Source organism: Microcebus murinus, chromosome X (genome assembly GCF_040939455.1).
Source record: "Microcebus murinus isolate Inina chromosome X, M.murinus_Inina_mat1.0, whole genome shotgun sequence".
NCBI classification, from domain to species: Eukaryota; Metazoa; Chordata; class Mammalia; order Primates; family Cheirogaleidae; genus Microcebus; species Microcebus murinus.
In genome coordinates, this window is record NC_134136.1 from 126,782,875 (window position 1) to 126,807,145 (window position 24,271).

General features: G+C 48.0%; 1 protein-coding gene across 3 annotated transcripts; it reads left to right on the forward strand.

The window, feature by feature from the left end:
• The first annotated feature begins 15,643 nt into the window (after positions 1-15,643).
• HMGB3 (high mobility group box 3) lies at positions 15,644-23,252 on the forward strand. 3 transcript variants are annotated; one of them, XM_012735925.3, is made up of 5 exons: positions 15,644-15,727; positions 20,400-20,554; positions 20,841-20,980; positions 21,482-21,656; positions 22,224-23,252. In XM_012735925.3, the coding sequence occupies exons 1-5, from the start codon at positions 15,679-15,681 to the stop codon at positions 22,380-22,382; spliced, it is 678 nt and encodes a 225-aa protein (XP_012591379.3). In that variant the 5' UTR covers positions 15,644-15,678; the 3' UTR covers positions 22,383-23,252. The 3 variants fall into 3 exon arrangements, with proteins under 3 accessions (XP_012591379.3, XP_012591380.3, XP_012591381.3); XM_012735926.3 differs by lacking the exon at positions 15,644-15,727 and adding an exon at positions 18,213-18,297; XM_012735927.3 differs by lacking the exon at positions 15,644-15,727 and adding an exon at positions 18,304-18,472.
• Positions 23,253-24,271: the final 1,019 nt, after the last annotated feature.

The following is a 24,271-nucleotide window of genomic DNA, read 5'->3' on the forward strand; positions in this document are numbered from 1 at the left end:
CCTTGAGTGGGCAGTTGATGCTGTTGGCTCACCCACTAGTCTCAGTTCAGATTCTTGGAACACTCCCAATGCCACTTGATGAAGTAGCAAGGATCAAACTAGAATGAGGCCAGTGTCCCTGGAAATAGTAACATAAATGGTCATGAATTCTGAATCATTTTGGTAAATGATCAGCCATTTTCAACCCCTTGGAAGAAGGTCTGATCATGTTTAATTTCTTCTTGGCTTCCTCATAGTTCCTTGTAAAGCTCCCTTTGAAAACACCATCCTATCTTGACTATGCTTGGGGAAGAACTAAGATTCATATATGAAGGAGAAATAAAAACATTCTCACACAAGCAAAGGCTCAGAGAATTCACCAAGACAAGACCAGCCCTACAAGAAGTACTTAAAACAGCGTTATGCACGGAACATCATAATAATAACCCACGAATATAAAAACAACCAAAACCCAAAGATATTAAAGGCCAGATATTACAATGGCTCAAGACAGAAATCATAGCAACAACATCCAACCCAACAGAATGAACAGTAATCTACCTTACCTATCAGTTCTCTCAATAAATGTGAATGGCTTAAACTCTCCACTCAAGAGACGTAGGCTGGTTGAATGGATAAGAAAATACAGGCCAAGTATATGCTGTCTTCAGGAAACACATCTAACCTGCAAGGATGCATATGGACTAAAAGTAAAAGGGTGGAGATCAGTATTCAAAGCAAATGGAAGCCAAAAGAAGGCTGGCGTGGCAGTTCTAATTTCAGATGATTTAGTTTTTAAAGCAACAAAAGTAGTGAAAGACAAAGAGGGTCATTATATATTGGTGAAGGGCACAGTTCAACAAGAAGAGATAACAATTTTAAATATATATGCACCCAACTTAGGTGCACCCAGATTCATAAAGCAAACCTTACTGGAGCTAAGCAAATGGATTAATAGCAACTCCATAATCACCGGAGATTTCAGCATCACACTGACAGCACAAGACAGATCCTCCAAACAGAAAATTAATAAAGAAATAATGGACTTAAACAAAACTGTAGAACAATTGGGTCTGACTGACATTTACAGGACATTCTACCCAAAATCCACTGAATATACGTTCTTCTCATCAGCTCACGGGACATTCTCTAAGATTGACCATATCCTAGGACACAAAGAAAATCTCAAGAAATTTAAAGAAATAGAAATCATACCATGTACCTTCTCAGATCACAGTGGAATAAAACTAGAAATCAACCCTAACAGAAACTCACATTTCTACACAAAAATGTGGAAATTAAACAACCTCCTACTAAATGATTACTTGGTAAATGAAGAAATCAAGACGGAAATAAAAAAGTTCTATGAAGAAAACGACAATGGAGAGACAAGTTATCAACTCCTCTGGGACACAGCTAAAGCAGTTCTCAGAGGAAAGTTTATCTCCATAAATGCCTATAACCAAAAGACAAGAAGATCACAAATAGACAATCTAATGAAACGACTCAAAGAGCTGGAAAAAGAAGAACAGACCAACCCCAAACCCAGCAGAAGAAGTGAAATCAACAAGATCAAATCAGAACTAAACGAAATTGAAAACAGGGAAGCTATTCAGGAGATTAATAAAACAAAAAGTTGGTTCTTTGAAAAAATAAACAAAATTGACACACCATTGGCTAAGCTAACGAGAAGCAGAAAAGAGAAATATCTAATAAGCTCCATCAGGAATAAAAAAGGAGATATCAAAACTGATCCCAAAGAGATACAAGATACAATTTATGAATACTACAAAAATCTTTATGCACACAAACTGGAAAATGTGGAGGAAATGGACAAATTTCTAGAAACACACAGCCTCCCTAGGCTCAACCAGGAAGAAATAGATTCCCTGAACAGACCAATCTCAACAGCTGAAATAGAAACAGCAATTAAAAATCTCCCTAAAAAGAAAAGTCCTGGTCCAGATGGCTTCACACCCGAATTTTACCACACTTACAAAGAAGAACTAGTACCTATCTTGCAGAAACTATTCCACAACATCGAGAAGAACGGAAACCTCCCCGACACTTTTTATGAAGCAAATATTACTCTGATACCAAAACCAGGAAAGGATGCAACAAAAAAAGAAAACTACAGACCAATATTCCTAATGAATATAGATGCAAAAATTTTCAACAAAATCTTAGCTAACCGAATCCAGACACTTATCAAAAGAACCTGACTTTTGATATTTTGTCTGTTAGTACCAAGGCCAGAGGGAAAAGGGGAGGAATATTTTATTGTAACCTTTTCTTTATCCTCCACGAAGGCCTTTTAGCAAAACTGACCTTCAATATTTTTAAATCTAACAACCAGAGAAATCTGATTGTGGCATTCAGCTGTGTTCTTGTCTGGGCTCTCCTAGATCCACTTAAAGATTCATATTTTGGGGCTCACCAACAGCTGCTTAGCTTTGCTACTCATTCCTGTCCACCTCCTGACTCCCACTGTTACACTCACACCCAGGAGACTCCATACCCAGATGGGAATCAAGTGGCACTTTTTCAACTCCAAAGATGTTCAAGGTCTGTGCTCTTCCTGAGCAAATATTTCATTTGAGCCTCACCACATTTGACACAGTTGGCAGTCCTTGTTCAAAACAGAAACTTGTGCTAAAAACAAAATTCGTCTAGAGACACCAATATATTCTTAGTTGTTTGCTTGGGAGACAAAGATTTAGTCAAACCAGGCAAGGAGAGACGAGAGAGCAGGCAGCGCTAGCTTGTCTTGTTTCTCCCTCACAAATGTTCTTGCTACCCTCTGAGAGAGCCCTTCAGCCAATCACTCAACCCCCAGAGAGACTCAAATTACTCATCTGAACAGTTGAAGTGGTTGGAACTAGATGCGTGTTTTCACACTCTGTATGTGGAAGGTTCTAGGAGGTGCTTCAGGAGCCACTGTGGAGATGCAGATCCTCTGTTTCAACCATACCCCATCTATCTGCATCTGTTATCTCTATAGGCAATGATTTCATTTGAAAAGTAATTGGTTTTGCTGCTAAAAATATGTGAAAACCATTGGACTAGATGAATGCTAAGGACCCTGTGTTAATTTACTGGGACTGTCATAACAAGGTACCACAAACTGGGGGACTTCAAGCAACAGGAATTTAGTCTCTCACTGTTCTGGAGACCAGAAGTCTGAAATCAACATCACTGAACTGATAGCAAGGTGTGGAGAATCCATTCCTTGTCTCTTCCAGCTTCTGCTGGTTGCCTGCATTCCTTGGCTTGTGGCCACATGGCTCCGATCTTTAAGACCAGCATCTTCAAATCTCTCTCTGCTCCAGCTTCACATCACCTTCTCCTCTGTGTGTCAGATCTTCCTTTGCCTCCCTCTTATCAGGATATATGTGATTGCATTTAGGGCCTACCCAGATAACCCAGGATAATGTCCTCATCTAAAGATCCTGAACTTTATTACATCTGCATAAACTTTTTTTTGCCATATAAGTTAATGTTCACAGGTTCTGATGATTAGGATGTAAATATCTATTGGGGGACCAATTTGTAGCCTCAATCTTCATACAAGGTGGGAGGTTCTAAGATCCCCTTCCCCCCAAATAATCCCCATCTCAGTAGCTTTCCCTACATTCTAATGTCTAAGCGAACCTAAAACCACAGCATTATTTTTTATTCAACTCCAGAATAGGGAATCCAAACTTCATTCCTTCATTATAAAAGTGTGGATTTGAGAGTCCCACCTGAGCTGTGATGTTTTTATTTCTATAACTGTAATGGTAATTATGGGCTGGTTCTGCTTTGTTTGGTCTTGCTGCTGGAAGATACCATGTGCCATACATAACCATGGGGCAGTATAAAGAGAAACACTGAGTGTTGGTCCCATGGCACATGTTAGGACCATAAGTCCTGGTACATGACCCCCAGCTTGGGCTCTTTCATTTGCACTGTGACCTGGCATCATCTGTCCACCCCCTGACAATGGGGAGAACACTTGAGAGGCCTCGCAGCAGTGCCTTCTAGGATCTGTTTGAAAAATATGTTGTTGCAAGGATAGTTTTTTTCTACCTTTGTACTCTATTTTTTTCTGGTCATACAAGTAATTCCTAGCTGGGCATGGTGCCACACATCTGTGGTCCCTGCTACTATGGAGGCTGAGGTGGGAGAATCACTTGAGCCCAGGAATTAGAGGCTATAGTGAGCTATGATTGTGCCTTTGGATAGCTACTGCACTCCAGCTGGACAACATAGCAAGACCCTGCCTCTAAAAATAATTAGTTAATTAATTTTAAAAAAGTTAAAGTAATTTCTGCTTAGTATAAAGGTATAGAATAAAAGATCACCCATCATTCTGCATTTCCAGGGTGACCGCATTTGTTGAATACTCTCTATGTGCCTGGGCCAGAACTAAGTACACTTTGTACTTTTCCCCCTAAAAGTCTCATGGCAACCCTTCAAGGTGTGTATTATCATACCCAGTTTACACATGAGGAAACTGATACACAAAGAGCTTTAGCAATCAGCCCAAAGATGCTCGGCTAGGAAGGCACAGAGTTTAGACAAGAACCCAGGTCCCTTTGACTCCAGAGCCAGTGTTTTTGACCTCTGCACCCACCACATGCCCTCAGTACCATTTTGTATTCAAAGCTCTCGAGACGCTATGACAGCAAGACTGTATGCCCACCAGAATATAGTCCTACCAGGTCATATCCTCACCAGGATGTGTTCTTTTCAGGATGTATCCTTTCCAGGACTGAATTATATCCTGTCTTGCTTGAAGTCTCATTCTGTAAGGCTGCTGTACCATTCTGAATTTCTGGAGGCAAAGTGCAGTTGGTGTGGTGTTCATCTGGCTAGCAGTTGATCAAGAGGCTTGGGAAAAGCAAGACTCCATCAGCAGGCCCTGAAGAGTCTCTCCCTCTACTCAGCCTCTTTGGAGGGAGGGGCAGAGTGGTATATTCCAAAGACTGTTCACACAGGCAGGACAACAGAAATGGCACCACCCCTACAGAGTGGCTTTGCTGGAGTAGGGGTCAGGTGAGATGGTGGGAGGTCATGTGCACGTCTCTGAGTCTTAAATGAATTATCTTGCCATCTATATCCATTTCCTGTATTTCCTTTCCCAGAAAATTATGTGCCTCTTTTTCCCTTGGTGCAGTATAAACATGGCTCACATCCATTTCCAAAGTGTCAGGAGTTTTCCAGTCCTCACTCTGGTGGAAGAGGCAGGCAGTACAGTGCAGTGGGCAGAGAGCCCTATGCAGTGAGGCAGGAGCCCTGGGTTCCAGGCCCGTTCTGCTGGTTACACCTATGTGACCTTGAGCCAGCTCCCCGCCCTTTCTGGGACTCAGTTACCCACATAGAAAAGGAAAAGTCTATACCAGATGCTAATGGCCCTTTCACCTGTAAAGTGTATGATTTATAGGGTATCAACATGCTGGTATGTTAAGAGGTGATTTGCAAACCCACCATAAATATTTAAATTAGCTGGCAACATATGCTGAGCTCATCACATAATTAGGAGCCATGTTAGTGGAGTGAGATCTAGAGGAGAGAGGGCGATGCCTAATTTGGTCCTCTCTGCCCTCTAGATCCCCCAGTCAAGCATTGCAGAAGCTGGATTTCTGTGGGATCCCTCACTTATTATCATCACCCAGTTCCTAAGACTAAAGGCAGGAAGCTGGTGGGAGGCACTTCCCAGAGGCCACCGCAGCAGCAACAGCAGCAGCAGCAAGAGCAAGGCCACTGCAGATCTTTCTTTCTCTCTCTTCATCCCTTTTATTCCCTCAGAGATTTTTAGGTTGCTGCACTTATTACCCAATGATGCTGCCCCTCATCTCTGAACACTGGCAAGCTAATTCAATTCTGTTTCAATTTTACTCCCAGTAAGGAACAAAACCCTCTACAGGGCAATGGGAGGTATAGAGAGCTATGGGAGGTGGTGCCCACCCTAGGGGCACTCCAGGTCCAGCGGAGGAGCCAGGCAGATACAAAACCAACTGGAACCTCCGGCCTGCCTGGCTCTGGGCTCTTGCAGAGCTGCCAATCAAGTGCTGTGTTTGCTGTGGTGGTTCACCTCAATCTAAGGTGTGCATTGGCATAAAAGAAGCCTATGGAAGAAGGATTTGTTTGAGACTGAAGAGTAAGCAGCATCTCCATAGAGATGAAGGGGAAAGGGTATTCAGGCTCTTAGGAATAGTAGCAAGGAAATGCTGAGATGCAGAGCAGTGCTGACGTGATTACCGTGATTACCGGACCTCGGAGTGTGGTGGGGGTTGGGGAGGTCGGTAGCAGGAACCTGGCTGGAAGCAAATCTTGAAGGGTCTTTCTGTGGCTTTCTCTCAAGATTATGGAGAGTCATGGAAGGATTTTAAAGTAGACAGAAAAATGCACATTTATAAAAGTTCCCTTTGGATAATAGGAGAGGGCCAAGCAGGTAGACGAGTTAGGTGCTGGGGTGGCCATTCAGAGGACAGAGCTGATTGCTTGGTATCGAGAAGTAGAGAGAAGCAGTGGGAGATTTGGTGATGGGCTGGATGTGGGAGGTGAGGAAGAGAGGGGAGCTGAGGGGATGCTGGTGGGACATGGGGACAGGGGCCGAGGTTGGGGAGTTTAGTTTGGGACAAGCTGGGGTGAGAAAATGGCAGGTGGAAGTGGCAGGTCACTCATCTGATGACTTCAGCAATTGTCCTCAGGCCCTTTGACCTTTGCTGTCCTTCTCTGCCACGTCTGTAGATAGCAGAGTCCTGAATGGTCATTGACACGGGAAATGCCCTCTGTGCATTCAACCCTCTCCTGGTTTGTTTGCTCACTGAAAACAACCAGGCAGTAATGTCTGTTAAAAGGGCTTAGAGGCACAGATGGCATTGGTTCTAGTTCCAGTTTTATCACTGGTAGTCTAGTGCACATGGGCAAAATACTTGCCTTCTCTGGGTTTCAGTTTTTCCAAAATATGTCAAAACATTTCACATGCTCACTATGGGGTGCAAGTCAGATAGTAGATATGCAGGCACCTTGCAAAATGTCAAGGAACAAAATGCAAGGTAGGATAAGCAGTGTTATCATCATTGCAGTCTTCTTGGATCTGACTGGAGCCATTTGTAGTTTCTGTGTACAGTTCCTTACTCTTATTGATCATCCTTTTCTCTGATAACCAGTGAATCGTGCAGGCCATGTACAAACATAACCAAAAATAAATGTAAGGTTGAGATGATAGTATAGATAAATCATGTTTAAAACAAAGGCTTTCACTTGAAACATCTCAAGCAAGGCTGATCTAAAAGGTGCACCACACTTTAAAAGCTGTCCAGAATCCTTAGAAAAGATTGCCAAACAGAGGAGATCTGTTTATAAATACAAACATACCTTTTTCACTTCACTACAAGACTAGGATCAGAGTATCTGCATCCATTCATTCAGCAACTATTCACTGAGCACATACAATATTCTTTCTTCTAGGCATTTGGGAAACATCAAGGGTAAAACCAAAACAAAACAAAACAAAATCCCTGCCCTTGAGGAGCTGATACTCCAGTGGATATTAGTATAAGAAAAGACCATGGAGATCATCTAGTACCTACCCAATGACTGGACAGAAGGGAAACTGAGGACAAGCAAAGCTCAGAGATTTGCCCAGGGATTTTCTAAGACTCACGAAAGCTGTAGAAGAGCAGAGAGCAGAGCCACAGCATGTGGCTCCTATGTTATTAGTCCTTCTACAGCACCTTTGTCAGTTTGGTTTTGGCAGTATAGAGCTATTTGCCCAATACTTACTTCATGGAGTGGTATCACCTGTTCAGCCACAATGCAAGGATGTGGTTGGCCCTCGCAGGTTGCTCAGAACCCCCATTTCCCAAGTGCACATTAGTTCTACTGGGGACAAAACCTCCCTCACAGCAAATACTCACCAAGTTTATACTCCATGCCAGGGCTTGGGCTGGGCACCATGCAGGTGGAGCCACTGAAAGAAGAATGGGACTCAGTCCCTGCTCTGGAGGGAGCTTCTGGTAACCCCCACCAGTGCTGTGGCCTAAGTGCCCCCTTTTCACCTCCCACATAGAGCAAGGTCCACAGGACCAGGTGTTGCAGCACACATGTTTGTTGAGATAGATCTAGCGTTGGGTGGGTGAGTGTGTTCAGATGTACTGGGCCATGTTGTCTTGATCCTATAGCAGGTCACAGACAACCCAGAGAGAGGTGATTTGCTAGGGAAGATGGAATTCTCAGCAGGGGCAACTCTTTTGATTGTAGTCAAACAGGGTTCAGGCTTGTGCCACTGATGTTTGGATTGTCTTGCAAATGCTGCTCTTCTACATTGTCTGAAGAGTTGGGGTCACCTTCGATTTCACTCCTATTAAAACAGTGAATCCTTGAGCGCTTATGTTGTGCCATGCATTGCTCTAAGTGCTTCATATGGATTATTTCATTTAATCCCCGCAACAATTTATGAGGTGGGTACTATTACTAGGCTCATTTTGAAAATGGAGAGACTGGAGCACAGAGAAGTGAAGTCACTTGTCTGAGGCACACAGCAAGTGGTGGGCTACACAGAGTGGTTCCTGCTCTTCTGCACCACGCCCCACCTAAATAAATGCTATTCAGCTCCCAGGTGGACTTTGGAACTGTCTTTGCAAGTCACAGCCCTAATTAGTGCTGCAAGTCAACTATAGGACTGAGGTGCTCAGAAATATAGAATGAGGGTGTTCCTGGTACTCAGCCTCCCTCAGGTCCCCAGCTCTACCCTGTGGCAGCCAAAGAGGAGTGCCCTGGGGCCTCTCTCAAGGCATTAGGTAGATATACAAGGAAGCCCCAGCATGACTAAATTAAGTCCTCTAAATTAAGTCCTCTGTGGGGTTGGCTTTTGTCCTCTGGTTTTCTCATTGTCCCTCCCCACAGCCACGTCTTCTTCCTTGTTTGAGTCAAGCAGACCACAAGTGCAGGGAGAAGGCATGCCCTCCACAACCAGCACCCAATAACAGAGGCATTCCTTTACTTGCTTTAATCTTCATTTGCCAAATGTTTCCCAGTGTCCCCTGGGCCCCACACCCTCTGTTGGTTGTGGAGAAGCCTGGGTGAGACAGACTTTCAACAAGTATCCACCCAAATGGTGGCCAAATGATGGATATGAGAAGTGCCACAAGCGGGACCAGAGAAAAAGGGAAAATATGGGCTGGGAGGTCAGGGAACCTTCCAGGTGCTGGTGATTGGGCTGAGGTCTTGAGGGTGGGTGGTGCTTGCTTGGGCAAGGGGTCGGGAGGGTCTGAGCCAGTGCACTCCCAGTGAGGGAAAGGAGAAAAGGCCAAGTTAGCATTATGAGTGAAGGGGAGGGGCAGGTGCGATGGTTCACACCTGTAATCCTAGCACTTTGGAGGCTGAGGCGGGAAGATTGTTTGAGCTCAGAAGTTCGAGACCAGCCTGAGCAAGAGCGAGACCCCCGTCTCTACTAAAAATAGAAAGAAGTTAATTGGCCAACTAATATATATAGAAAAAATTACCCAGGAATGGTGGCACATGCCTGTAGTCCCATCTACTCAGGAGGCTGAGGTAGCAGGATTTCTTGAGCCCAGGAGTTTGAGGTTGCTGTGAGCTAGGCTGACGCCATGACACTCACTCTACCCTGGGCAACAGAGTGAGACTCTGCCTCAAAAACAAACAAACAAACAAACAAACAAACAAACAAACAAACAAAAAGAGTGGAGGGGAAAAGAAAAGAAAAAAAGGATAAAAATATAATAATTTTTTTAAAAGAATGAAGAGGAAGCCAGGGAGAAGAGACTGCACAGACAGGCGGAGCCGTGTCCAGGATCCAGAGAAGAGGGGGTCATCCTCACTGCAATGAGAGGACAAGCCATTGGAGGGACGACATGATCGTCAAATTTACAATGTGAAGAAAGATTACACTTTCTCTTGGCTGGAGGTTGGCTGGGAGGAGAATGGGGCACAAATTCAATTACTTCTCCCCAGCTTCACTACCAATATCCCAAATCCAAGGGCCCACCAGCTGTGGCCTGTGATCTCCTCCCCGGGCTCTCTCTGCCTCTGCCCCCTTCCCACCCACTCTCTCCTATGCCCCTGCTCATCCCCCTCTTTCCCATTCTGGCCAATCCCCCCCAGAGCAGCAGACAGAGCTTTCTCAAGTAGAGATTTGATTGGGTCACTGCCTTGCTCAAGATGTGCCATAGCTCCACATTGTATGCTGGTGAGAACCTGTGATGACAATCTCTGCCACAATCAGCCTTGGCCTGCCAAGCCTGTGCCCCACCTCTGTGTCCTTGGACACTAGCCTTCAGGTCCTCTCACCAGTTAGCAATACACTCTCCCCAAGCTGGGATAACTTAATCCTTTACTTCCCATGGAATCCTAACTGTCTGCATCCATCTCAAAGTTCCCTCCTTTGTCCATTAAGCCTTCCAAGACCCCACTCTGCCCACATTCAGAAATACAGCCTTCCTCTTCACCTTTGCTTATCCCTCTATTTGGCATTTATTTCTTCCACACTCCATTCATAGCTGTAGGTGTGTCTGCTCTCTCTAGATTGCAAGTTTCTTTAGGGCAGGGATTCTGCCTGGAAGATGTCTGGAAGTCCTCTTGCCCCAGGGCATGATAGGGGAGCGGCCAAGGTCAATGGAAAATCATTCATTTGTTCAACAATTTTTCACTCTGTTACCCTGACTGGAGTGCTGTGGCATCAGCCTAGCTTACAGCAAACTCCAACTCCTGGGCTCAAGTGATCCTCCTGCCTCAGCCTCCTGAGTAGCTGGGACTACAGGCATGTGCCACCATGCTTGGCTAATTTTTTCTATATATTTTTAGTTGGCCAATTAATTTCTTTCTATTTTTAGTAGAGATGGGGTATCGCTCTTGCTCAGGCTGGTTTCGAACTCCTGACCTTGAGCAATCTACCTGCCTCGGCCTCCCAGAGTGCTAGAATTACAGGCATGAGCCACCGCGCCTGGCCTGTTAAACAATTTTTAATGGCATGCATGCTGTGTGCCATGTAATGGGGAGACAGCAGAGAACAAAACAGAGTGAGGGTGGGAAGACAGCCAATCAGCAAGATAGCTGTTGTAAAGGGGCAGTACCTTAGCTGGTGTGAAATGCATGTAGACAAATTAAGCAGAGGAAATGGGGTAGGTGATGCTGAGCTAAGGGCTTTGATTTGTAATAGGGTGGTCAGAGAAGTGACATTTGAGTGAAGCCCTAAAGGAGGTAAGGGCAAGAGCCTTGTAGATTTATGGGAGAAGAGTGTCCCAGGCAGAGGAAAGAGCAAGTGCCAAGGTCCTGAGGCAGCTCTTCCTGAGTGAGGTTGGAACAGGGCAAGGAGAGAATGGAGGGATGGAATCAGAGGTGTGTGTGCTGGGGGGCAACTTGTGCACACCCTTGAGGGCTATTGTGGAGACTGGGGCTTTACCCTGGGGAGATGGGGAGCCCAGAGAGGGGCCCGAGCAGAGGAGAGACAAGGTCTGACTTAGCAGGATCCCTCTGACTGCTGTGCCCAGAACAGACTGAAGCTGAGACTTACACCTGAGGTCAGCACAAGTGCCATCCTTTTCAGAGTTGGACTATTCCATCATCCACTTGGCCTGTTTTGAAGGTCTTCTTACCACAGTACTGGTGCATTCTGAGGGCCTTTGCAAGACTACCTTTTAGGTGTGTCTGCTGTTGTTTGTATTTCTTGTGGGGGGAGGTCCCTCTGTGAAGGCCCACTGGCAATCCTAAGAAGTTGGTGCTGTAAGAGAACAATTCCTCCTTCCCCTTTTAATGATGAGAAACAGGCCCTGGAAAAGGGAGTGAAGAGCATTTTAAAGTGGTCACACCAATCCCATTTAGAGAGTGTCGGACTTCAGCTCCCTGCTCCCTACCACAGAAATCCCTTTGGTTCAGGTGAGGAGAAACCAGGTGTGTACCTCTTCCCCAGAGGAGGAAGCTGGTCCATTAGCTTCTCAGTGAGTCAGCAGGAGGCCTTTGCAGTTACACTGGGCAGGCAATGAAGGGCTGCTGTCACCAGCCAGTCAGAAACTCAGTGGGGGAGGTGACCACAACCTGCTGCCTGTATGCAGGTTCTGGATGAGATGGAGATTGGCGGTAAGACTGTCTAGACCAGGTAACCCAGCACATGGCCAAGACTTCAGGGTCTGACAGGGCAGGGCTGTTGGGGGATGAGGTGCCATCCCACTGGAGTGTCCCTCCCCTCAGCCTCTCCCCCACACTCCCAGGCAGGGAGACGGGGAGCCTCCCCTTCAATTTCATCTCTGTCTTCCTCACAGGCCCTGGCCCGCCTGGCTCAACTTTTGGAGATTAGGACTGTATTCCCACAGGCTCTGGCATGGATAGTAAAATGTAGGAATCTTTTGGTCAGTGACCCACTTCCCGCCCTTCAGTCACTATCAAAGGAGCCGTGCAAGCAGGGCTGCGGTGGCGCTGGTGCTGCCAAAGACGCTTGTGTTGTGCTAAACAGCCCTGGCTTCCCGCTCCCTTCTCCTGGGGGCACTCAGAGGCTGCTTGGACCATCCCTGAAGCAGGACGGTGCTGCGGGAAGGAGATGCTCCAGGGGCCCCTGCCTGCCACCCCTGCCACCCTGGGACTTGACGGAGGGCGGGAGCGGCGCCGATGCCGAGACCGCCAAGACCTTGGCCGCAGCCGGTCGGATGAAATGCACTCGCCCGCGCTGCTTGGTGGCCCTGGGGCCAGAGACGCTGTCCCCCGCTCTAGGCCGCCGCGTCCCAGGAGATCCCGGTGGCCTGAACTGACAGCCATGTGGGCGGGAGAGGTGGCACAGGCCTGCTCCTGCCGTCGGTTCCCTGCGGGGCTCTCTGGGACTGCAGCTTGGAACCAGGAGCGCCTCGTGCGGGCGCTGGCTGCTTCCACCAGCTCAGTAAGAGCCTTCGCACCCACGGTGGAGCTGAGCTATTAAGGGCAGGACAAGTGTGGCACTAAGGGTCAAGAGACCAGGGTTCCCACCCTGGCTCAGTCACTGACGCATGCGGGGACTTGGGCAAATCTCTGGCCGCCGAGCCCTCCGTGCCATGAGGGGGCTGGGCTAGAGGGCCGCTAAGAGGCTTTCTAGCTGTGCAGCTGTGCACCTCTATTGCAACAGTGCTGGAGACCCTAACCACCTCGGAAAATATTTCCCTCCCATGAATGCAATTCCCACCCAGAGTAGGAGGGGAGAGGAGGGCTGGGAGGCCCTAGGCAGTGAAGTAGTAGTTCAGGGCAGGGAGGGCACGGTGAGCAAGGTGGGGCGAGGGCCCTGGGAAGGCCTAGTCACCAGTCACTGACTCTGTTGAAAGGTCTTGCTTCATTGTCGCATCTCCACAGAAAGTTCCCCTAATACCGCAGTCCCCAGCCCTGCCCAGTTTGGAACCGTGTTGCACATCACCGCCTGAGCTCCGCCTCCCCTGCTACCCCACCCCCCAGTCCTGGAAAAATTCTCAGGTAGCACAGCAGAAAGTGATGGGCAAGCAGGGAAGCTTCCTCTGTATTTACAGCCTTACGGTGGCTCCCCATCGCTTGCATAGCTGCCTGAGCTCCACCCCCTCCCTGTCAGAAAATTATCCTCCATGAAACGGATCCCTGGTGCCAAAAAGGTTGAGGATAGCTGGTCTTCTTGACATCTGCACTTGATTGTTTATAGCAGCACAATTCACAATTGCAGAGCTGTGGAAACAACCCAAGAGCCCATCAATACATGAGTGGATTAATAAAATGTGGTATATGTATACCATGGAGTACTATTCAGCTACAAGAATCAACGGTGATATAGCACCTCTTGTATTTTCCTGGTTAGAGCTTGAACCCATTCTACTAGGTGAAGTATCCCAAGAATGGAAAAATAAGCACCACATATACTCACCATCAAGTTGGTTTTCACTTATCAACACCTAAGTGCACATATAGGAATAACATTCATCAGGCACTGCGCAGATGGGAGGGGAGAGGTGGGGATGGGTATATACATACATAATGAGTGTGGTGCACACCATCTGGGGCATGGACACGCTTGAAGCTCTGATTGGGTGGGGGGCAAGGGCAATTTATGAAACATTTGTTTTTTTTTTTTTTTTTTTGAGACAGAGTCTTGCTTTGTTGTCCAGGCTAGAGTGAGTGCCGTGGCATCAGCCTAGCTCACAGCAACCTCAAACTCCTGGGCTCGAGCGATCCTTCTGCCTCAGCCTCCCGAGTAGCTGGGACTACAGGCATGAGCCACCATGTCCGGCTAATTTTTTATATATATATCAGTTGGCCAATTAATTTCTTTCTATTTATAGTAGAGACAGGGTCTCGCTCTTGCTCAGGCTGGTTTTGAACTCCTGACCTTGAGCAATCCACCCGCCTCGGCCTCCCAAGAGCTAGGATTACAGGCGTGAGCCACCGCGCCTGGCCCCAATTTATGAAACATTTGTACCCCCATAATATACTGAAATAAAAAAAAAAGTTGGGGACTGCTGCCCTAATATATTTTAAATGATTCTACAGCCTGGTCCCACCCCTGTCCCCCATATCAACTCTGGCTACACTTCCACTGAAAAGAAGGCTGGCCTGGCTAGGCCTTAGGGAAGTCACATTTAAGCCCTGGGTACCCAAGTGAGGACTTCAAGGGGTATGGGAAGGGAGTGGGGTTGTAGGCCAGGGTACCAGGGTTTCATCTTTGTTGAATGATGAGGATTCCTCTTAATCTTTTAGGGGTCTTGAAATGACAGGAACTGAAAACTTCTTTAAATAGCATTTGCCACACGTTGTCCTATTTCTTATTTACTTTCAATGTTGTCCTTACTTCTCTAAGCAGCAGAGCAGCTTAAGGGATTCTAGTTTGAGGTTTTCCTGTGTGGATGGGCTTTGCCTGTTTCCAAGGAGGGCCAGGGCAGAGGCCCAGAGAGCCCTCCATCCCCTCAACCAGTTGCACAGCTGGCCTGGGTGCTCCAGCTGGAGTTCCCCCCAAGCCAACAAGCATTACCATTTGGTGCAGACAGAGGAGGCAGCCTGCCTTGGGGTCCCTGAGTCCAGGCCATGCCCAGGCACCCCTGTCTTTCTGTCGCAATTTTCACCTTACAAACTGGTCTGTGGTCCTCCCCTGAGTGGCCTTTGATTGGTGCTAAGCAGACCACCTTCACTCACGGCCTCCCTCACCACCCAGACTGGCAGTGGTCCTGGTGGATGAAGCAGGTCTAATCACCTTTGACACAGGACACTGAGGCTGGGAGAGCTGAGGTGAAATGTCAAAGGGCATACCAGGAAGTCAGAGACATGCCCCAAAGCCACTACCGCGTCCCCTCCTTGCAGCTTTATCCCCACTTCGCCTCATCTCTTTTCTGTTACTAAGTAGACAGCCACTACATGTATGTGGAATGGAATTATGAGTTTCTGCTGAGGCAGGAGGCCTCAGCGTATGCTTAGGCATGTTGCCAGACACAGGAGGATGCTGAGGAGAAAACTGGGTTGTGAGGAGCCTCCAAGTGGAGTCTCATGGGGAAGAGTTGGAGGAATGGGGGGGGGATGTTGGGCCTAAAGAAGACATGGAAACTTGGGGTGGTGTGTGTTTGTGGGAGGCAGGAGCAGGGAACCATGGCAACCATCTTCAGATTTCCAACACTCTCAATGATGTCATAGTCATATTCTGCTGGGTTGTGATGGTGACCACAGGTTCAGCTTTAGGCCAGGTGCTTTAGTTCCTCATAAGGAGTAGTGTTCTTGTGAGCAGAGATGGAAATACTTCCTGTGCAGAGTAGGAGCAAACCTTTCATCATTCGCAGTATGTGCACAGAAACAGGACACCACTGGGCAGGGCTGTGGCAGAGGGGTGGGGAAGGCAGGGTGTTGAGGGTGGCGAGGGTGGTGTCTGGGTGTCACTTGCTGTAAGGTAAGGTCTTTTCTGGCTCGGAGATGCTCTCATTTCTCTGGTTTGGCCTTTAAGCTGCTGCCTCTGGGAATGCTCTGAGTGTGCCCACATGTGAGTGTATATACATTTGCTGCTTGTGAGTAGGTGTGGGCTTGGAAGTGTGACCCTTGCCATCCACCCAGGGGCCTGCCAAGTAGTGCCTGGTGGGCTGTGAGGCTGACTACTCTGGTTCTTCCATCTTGTTTCTCAGCTGCTAAGTGCAACTTACCGGTGTGGCCAGTTGCCAGGCAGTGGCTGGACCAGAGGGAGGCCCTACCCATCCTGAGATCCCAGTTTGAATCTCTGGCCTAGAAAACCCTGACAACCTTGAGAAGCCAGGGTACTCCGGCAGAGGAGAGGTATTGGTCAGAACACATGTGGAAACCCTGCTCCTCTCTGAGCTGGGTAAAGACTGGGAAGAAGGGAGGCCTGGGCAGGTCAGGCCCTGGAAACTTGGTTGTAGAGGGGCTGGTGCTGTCTTCCTGGAGAAGAGGTCTGGCCTGCCATGAACTCTCTGAAAGGTGAGGGATTGGACTGTGTGAAGAATGGTGACCTCAAGGCTCAGAGATGGCTACTAATAGAAGAGACAGCCAATAAGGAAGGCGGTAAACTCCCTAGGAGTAGAGTTATGCAAGCAGAGAAGGTAGGCGGCCACATAGATGCTTCTAAGAGGGCAGGGGGTTGGACAAGGTGACTTTAAAATCTCTGAACTCCTGAGGATCTGTAGATGGGGACCTGGGATAGTGACTTGATATCTGCTGGCTCTTGTCAAAAGCAGCACTATCTTTGCCTTTTGATCTGGATTGGATCCCTAATGATGGAAATCTAAGCAATTTCAGCTACAGAGGCTCAGGCTTGGCCAGGAGGCTCAGAGAAGTTGGCAAGAGCAGAATAGGGGTGGAGAGGAGGGTGATGTGGGAGGCCAGATCTCATGCACACTTCAAACTCAGGCACAGTTTCTGAAAACAAAATTTGGAAAACTCATTTTCTGGTGGATCTCATTTCTGAATATGGCAATAGCTGGCTCTCTTGACCTTTCAAAGTGCTTTAGAAAGGGAACCTTCTAAACAAACAAACAAACAAACAAACTCATGATATCTTTTCATTTGCATTATTTTCTCCAAATTTCAACCCTTAAAGTATCCTCCTTTTTCTCACTCTTTCATTCTTTCCAGGAAGCTAGTGGTACCTCAAAGAGGCAAGGGTTCTCAGATATTTTTCAAACAGGTCTGAAACTAGCATTTGGAGTGGGACATTTCTTCCTTGTGTGTGACTGTCCGATGCAAGCAGGACATTTAGCATCCCTGGCCATCCTTTCTCCTTATTAAATTCCAGCACCCCCTGACAGTCATCTGAGCAAAGTCCCCGTGAATTTCTGAACATCCCTTACAGAGCTGACACTGCTTCCCCCACTTTGAAAACTACTGCCTGAATCCCCCTCCAAAAAAGTTACTTGCTCAAGGACAGACTACCAAGCCAGTTGCAAAAGAGACCAACTCAAATCTCATTCATTCATTTATCCATTACAAGCACTTTTATTATTCGCCAGGGGGTGTGTCAGGAGAGCAGAGGGAATACGGCCTGAACCCAGGCAGTCAAGAGGATTAGAATACAAATGTTTCTCTCTGTCCCCAAAAGTATTAATACAATTTCTCACAATTTCTCTGCTTTTGCCAAGCTTTGCGTTTCCCTCTTCTAGCCAGCCTAGCCCGTCGTTTGCGCAATTGTAGGCGCAAATAAGGACTTTCTGGCAATTACTGCTAAGAGCACGATCCATAGGAGCCGAGTCAGGCCCCTTTTGGGTAGGCAGCGGGATCCGAGGGACGAAACCCCGAGATATCGGCGAGGAAGCAGCTGCACTCCGCTGGGCATCGAGGAGTGAGCTGCAGCTGGGCCTCTGCCGCGGCTGAAACTGGATAGAGGTGGAGGACCACTGGCCCTCGCGGTCGGCCAGGGGAGGTTTCCCCGGACAGAGGAGCTGACTGGGGGCCAGAGGCCAGAGCCGGGGGCGCCCAGACCGTGGTGCAGCGGGAGCAGAGGGCAGCGCAGCCCTGCTAGACATTGCCTTCCCACGCCAGAGGCCAAGGCGTCGCGGAATCGAGGACTGCTTTTCCAAAGTCCTTCGAGATCCCAGCTTGGTGCGAGTAGGGGGTGGCGGGCAAGCGAGAATATTATTATTATTCTTCTGTTTTGCCTAGGCAGCCGGCGCCGGCGCCGGCGGGTTGTTCTATTTGAATGAATGATCCCAGAGGCCGCGCCCAATGGGCGTCCGCGCTTGCTTAATATACATGAGGCCCGCAGCCAATGGCCGGGCGAGGAGGCTGTTTTAAACGGCAGAGCCTGCTGGCCAATCAGGCGGCTCTCGTGGAGGCAGCTAGCGCGAGGCTGGGGAGCGCTGAGCCTCGCGTCGTGCCCTGCGCTGCTCAGACTAGCGAACAATACAGGTACGTTTCGTACCGCCTGCGCCCGCCGCCGCTGCAGCAGCGCCCGGACAACTTTCCAGCCCGCACCTCCGCGAACGTTCCCCGCCGCCGCCTGCCCCTGCCTCACCTCCCCACGCCCTTCCCATCCCTTCGCCTTCCCTCCTGTTAGGTGGCCGGGAAGGAGGAAGCAATTCAGGTGTTTCAACTTTTCCACTGCTTTCCGCTGCGCTCTCTTTTGGGGGTCGGCTCCCTAGGCAATACCGGCCTGGCGGGGGCCTCCAGAGACAGCGGTCAAGGGGCCACGGGCCCCGGGACCAGATGTTCCGGCTGCTGCGGCAGCCGCGGGGCGGGCTCGGGCAACGCGCGTCCCGGCGCGGGGCGGCGGCAGTGGGAAGGGGGCCGGGTGCTCCCCGTTCCGGGACTGACTCCGCGGGGGGCGGACGGCCGGTGCCCACTAGGGACTGCAGCGCCGGCAAACTTCGCTCCCGAGCTGGGCCGGGCGCTGCGCTGGCCCGCGGGCTGCGCCGCCGCCTCCGCATTAACATGGCTGTCGCGGAGCGCCCGGGGGGCGCGGGCCGGCCGCCCCCAGCTTGCCTCTCGCCCGCTGGGTGCCGCCGCCGCGGCTAACATGGCTGGCGAGGTGCTGGGCTCCGGCGTGGGGAGGAGAGGCGGACGGAGCGTGCAGCGGGGGCGCCAGGCGGGCTCTGGCCTCGGCCCTGGCGCCAGCGGCCCAGGGAGGGTGGCAAAGAGGGCCGGGGGCGCCGCCGCGGGCCCTGGAGTGGCCGAGCGTCATGGCTGCACTGGCGCCTTTGTTATCCCGAAGAGTGCGCCCCGTGCCGGGGGGCGGGGAGGTGCGGCCCCCGGGCCGCCCGGGCGGGGCGGGGCGGGTGGGGGCTGGCGGGCGAGCGGACGGCGCTGGCAGGGCCCGGGCCGCTTTGTTCGCCGCCGCCGCCTCCGTTGTTGTCGCCGCCTGTGTCGGCCGCGCGCTGATCAGCCATTTTAGAGAGCGGGGCTCAGAGGCGCGGTGGGCGCCACCACCACTGCTGCGGCCGCTGCAGGCCCGGCCGCACCGCCCCCCCGCGCGCCGCCGCCTCCCCCGGCCCCGTGCGCTCCCTGGGGGTGACAGCAACGGATTTCAGGGGCACTTTCTTTCATCAGGAGGCTTTTGACAAAATGGAAGGTGAATTACGGATGTCCAGGTGACCCAGCACCAGGGCGAATCGGGCTGCCCGCTGCTGGCCGGGCTCGCCCGCGCCGGGTCCCGCCCCACCCGGGCCGCCGCTGCTGGGCCCTAATGCAACCCCGCAGGCAGTCGTTGCCAAGGGAGCGCTTTAGTTTTACATGATGACCTTGGGTGTAGGAAAAGATGGCGGGAAGCTGGGGGTGGGTGGGACAGGGACGATGACATGCCACAGCTGCATTTTTATTTGGAAACTTTGGAGAAAGTATTCCTGGTTGGACCTGCATTCTGCGTTACAGTTGAGCAGGACTAGCCCTTTGATATCCCCTCCCCCTTTACATAGTGACAAATAGTACAAGGGGTAACAGCTTGCTTTCCAGAGCACCCTTGTTGTAAAAGAGACGTTTTTATAAGCCAAAATACATCAACAAACTGGCATTTCAGATGTTACCTATTTACAGTTCTCCTGCTTTGATTTTGTGTTTAGCAGTGGTGTCAGTATTTTTTTACATACGTGTTAAACAGGTGACCAGCTAGCCTTAAGTTATTGATTTCAAGCTTCTAATACCACCCCCCCCCACACACACGTACACGTCCTTCCCACTTTGGTTATAGTTTCCAAAATGTAGTACTGTGGTGTAGCGCTGAACACACCAGTTGGGTCGGCTCCATTTGGAGAACTCCATCAGATTGCTCTTGAGAAGTAACTTGCAAACCAGCGCGCTTCATGCTGGTCAAAAGTTAAATGACAAGTGACAGTGAAGCTAATTTCCTTCCAACTCTCTGCCTTCTGCCAATGGTGTCAGGCATTGAGGGAAGGAGGCTTCCTAACAGCAAGCTTAATTTCAATTTTACTATGCCTTTGGTGTATCTTGTAGTTTTCTTCAATTCTTCGCTGTTTTTCCTCATTGTGTATTTTTTGTCTCTGTTCCATCCATCACAGTCAAGATGGCTAAAGGTGACCCCAAGAAACCAAAGGGGAAGATGTCTGCTTATGCCTTCTTTGTGCAGACGTGCAGAGAAGAACATAAGAAGAAAAACCCAGAGGTCCCTGTCAATTTTGCAGAATTTTCCAAGAAGTGCTCTGAGAGGTGGAAGGTATTTTTCTTTTGTATCCTTCAAACCAAGCTGGAGTTGATACTTTTAGGATAACTTACCTTCAAAGTCCCTCCAGTTGGCTCCTTTCATCCTCTCACCTTAGATTCATCTTGCTTACCCTTAGAATTTTATGTGTGTGCTTTTGTTTTTTTTAAGGCTCTACCATGGTTTAAGGTCTTCATCCCCTTTTGCAAGTGGTTCTAGCAGCTGCCACTTTAATTACAGGACAGCTGAACAGGTAGGTACTCACTGCATTGAGGATTTTAACAAGTCCTGTTCTTTGCAGACAATGTCTGGGAAAGAGAAGTCTAAATTTGATGAAATGGCAAAGGCGGATAAAGTCCGCTATGATCGGGAAATGAAGGATTATGGACCAGCTAAGGGAGGAAAGAAGAAGAAGGACCCTAATGCCCCCAAAAGGCCACCGTAAGTGACTGTAGGATTCAAGATAACAGTTAAGAGCTTTTCTTCTGCTTGAAATATTTTTTTAAAGATCTTTTACCTAAAAGATGTTGCAATACATCTGCAAAACATTCTGTGCAAAACATTCTGTACTTTACGATGCAGTGCTGACATTGTCCACACTTAAGGCTGAGGTATTTGCAGGCTATGTGCATGTGCACAGTGGTTGACTGATGGCCTCTTGCGCTGAGAAGGAGGCACCCTATTTCTGGGCATCAGGGTCCTTAGGTATGTTCTTTAACACCTTTCCCAGTAACTGAAAGGCTGAAAAAGCACCATATATTTTCAGGAGTATCTTAAATGTTCTAGAATCCACAACTTTGTAGCATTGTATATGGTATACATCTCTTCACTTTAGGAAGAAGTCATAGTGGTAGGAAGTATGTGGACCAGGTGTGTAGGATTTCAACTTCAACTTGTGTTTCTGTCATTTCTTAACTAATTTATATAATTCTCTCCCTCAAGGTCTGGATTCTTCCTGTTCTGTTCAGAATTCCGCCCCAAGATCAAATCTACAAACCCTGGCATCTCTATTGGAGATGTGGCAAAAAAGCTGGGTGAGATGTGGAATAACTTAAGTGACAGTGAAAAGCAGCCTTACATCACTAAGGCTGCCAAGCTGAAGGAGAAGTATGAGAAGGTAAGGTCACTGGAGTGTTGCCAGCTCAGTCGTGGGCCAGTCTGGTACCCTGCACTGATGAACAGTCAGTGACACTTATATCAGTGGCTTCGGGGGTGTATAGCTCTGCTGGGCAGAGTCCTTAGCATAAGTGTAGCACAGGCAGGGCCCATCTCTCTGTAAGATCAGCCACTTGTGCCGGTGCTCACACTTCTGACTCATGTTTGTCTTGGGGACAACTTCAGGCAGGCTTGAACTAGATAGATAACTGGATTTTATAGTGCTATTAACATGACTTAAAGGACTCTTAAATATCCATTAACTTTTATTTTTTTTTAATTTTTTTTAAATTTTTTTTCTTTATTTTAAAATACAAACACCAGTGAGATAACTTTTAAATTTGAATGACCAAGAACTAAATTTCTATATGGAAACAAAGACTTCAAATACAACAGCAGCCCTCTCTTATAATTTTCAATTCCTGCTTGCTTATCTGAGGCAAGGACTGCATGTTTCTTTCTACTTTTTGCTGAAACAGCTGCAGGGGAGCTTGTATACTTATTTGGAATGTGTCCCTGTTCCCTCCAGGATGTTGCTGACTATAAGTCTAAAGGAAAGTTTGATGGCGCAAAGGGTCCCGCTAAAGTTGCCCGGAAAAAGGTGGAAGAGGAAGATGAAGAAGACGAGGAGGAGGAAGAGGAAGAGGAGGAGGAGGAGGAGGAGGAGGAGGAGGAGGAGGATGAATAAAAAACTGTTTATCTGTCTCCTTTTGAATACCTTAGAGTAGGGGAGCGCCGTAATTGACACATCTCTTATTTGAGAAATGTCTATTGCCCTCATTAGGTTTAATAACAAAATTTGATCACGATCATATTGTAGTCTCAAAGTGCTCTAGAAATTGTCAGTGGTTTATATGAAGTGGCCATGGGTGTCTGGAGCACCCCGAAACTGTATCAAAGTTGTACATATTTCCAAACATTTTTAAAATGAAAAGGCACTCTTGTGTTCTCCTCACTCTGTGCACTTTGCTGTTGGTGTGACAAGGCATTTAAAGATGTTTCTGGCATTTTTTTAAAATTTGTAAGGTGGTGTTAACTATATGGTTATTGGCTAGAAATCCTGAGTTATCAACTGTACATATCTATAGTTTGTAAAAAGAACAAAACAACCGAGACCAACTCTTGCTGCTTCTTGCTTGGCATTGAGGCTGTGGGGAAAGATGCCCTTTGGAGGGGCCGTAGCTCAGGGCGCGCACTGTGAGCTGGACCTGTTGACACTGCAGCGGGCATCCATTTAGCTTCAGGTTGTCTTGTTTTTGTATATAGTGACATAGCATCCTGCTGCCATTCTTAGCTGTGGACAGAGGGGGGTCAGCTGGCATGAGAAGTGTTTGGATTCCTATTTTTTTTTTTTTAGTTAAGTATGGTAGTTTTTAAACTGTTTGTTTTAAAGCAAACTGTAGAACCCTTAATTGTCAGCAAAGCGGAAGAGCCACTGCATCAATGAAAGTTCAAGAACCTTCTGTACTTAAACGCATTTGCAACGTTCTGTTATTTTTTGTATTTAGAATGCTGAAATGTTTTTGAAGTTAAATAAAACAGTATTACATTTTTAAAACTGTTCTCTATTATAACAATCTAAATTTCTGACTCACAGTAGTCTTAGAAGTGAAACAACTCCCACTCCATTGTGTTTGGAGACTAGCCTCCCTATAAATGTGGTTAACTTCTCTTTTACTCAATGTGTCCAGCTGAGATGGAGATGGCTACTTGAAGTTATTGCGTGATTTTGTTTGTGTCTGAGTGGCATTAAAATGAATGAAGATAGGGACAAAGACAAGGTTCAGCAGCTTTCAGAGGTACCAGAAGGTGGGTGGTTAAGATAGAGGCTTACTGTCTATCTAGGTTTATGTTTTTTTGCCTCCCACCTCCACCCCCCGTTTTGTGGAGCCAAGTGCATTGCTAAACAGCAAAAACATCTTTCCAAGTGTATGTCACATTAAAAATCCAGGCCTGCCTTTTCCTCTTTGGTTCCCCCCACCAGCATGTACAGCAGAACCTTATTTGCTGTGTGCAACCTTTGAGAAGGCCATGAGCTGCTTCTGTCTCTTGGACCCTAATTAGGGAGGTAGGATAGGGTGAGATGAAGGGGTAAGGGACAATACCCATTTCTTCTACTTTAAAACACCAAGCACCCCAAGGGAGACTGTAGGCTCTATTGTGGGTTATCTGAACTATAGGGCAGGCTGATGGGATCAAGCATTTCTAAGCACTAAATGTATCATGGGAAGTTTGTTGAAAATGTAGATTGTTGTCAATGGTATTAAACTGGAAGAAAGTTTGTGTTTCAGTGGTTATATTAGTGGATACTGTAACATTTTGTCCAGGTTGGGGTGAGGGGAGATGGCCACAGTGGCAAGTGGTGATATTAAAATAACATTTTGAAGGCTGATGTGTGTACATATATCTTTATTGTCTGTAGTAATGAAGGGTATAGGACTATGTCGTGGCTGAGTGTTGGTACTGCCTGGCATTAATACTTGGATGTGTATGTTTGTGACTATGAATCATGTGGGAGTGTTTTTGTGGTATTATATTTTAAGAGCATTTTCTTTAAAATTACTGTTTGGAACCTTG

What these genes read in the sequence shown, in the direction of transcription:
- HMGB3 (XM_012735925.3), top strand. Translation starts at nt 15,679, where the DNA reads ATGGAAATACTTCCTGTGCAGAGTAGGAGCAAACCTTTCATCATTCGC. An exon ending in CAAACCTTTCATCATTCGCA is followed by an intron (nt 15,728 to 20,399) that starts GTATGTGCACAG and finishes CATCCATCACAG; the next exon opens with TCAAGATGGCTAAAGGTGAC. An exon ending in TGAAGGAGAAGTATGAGAAG is followed by an intron (nt 21,657 to 22,223) that starts GTAAGGTCACTG and finishes TGTTCCCTCCAG; the next exon opens with GATGTTGCTGACTATAAGTC.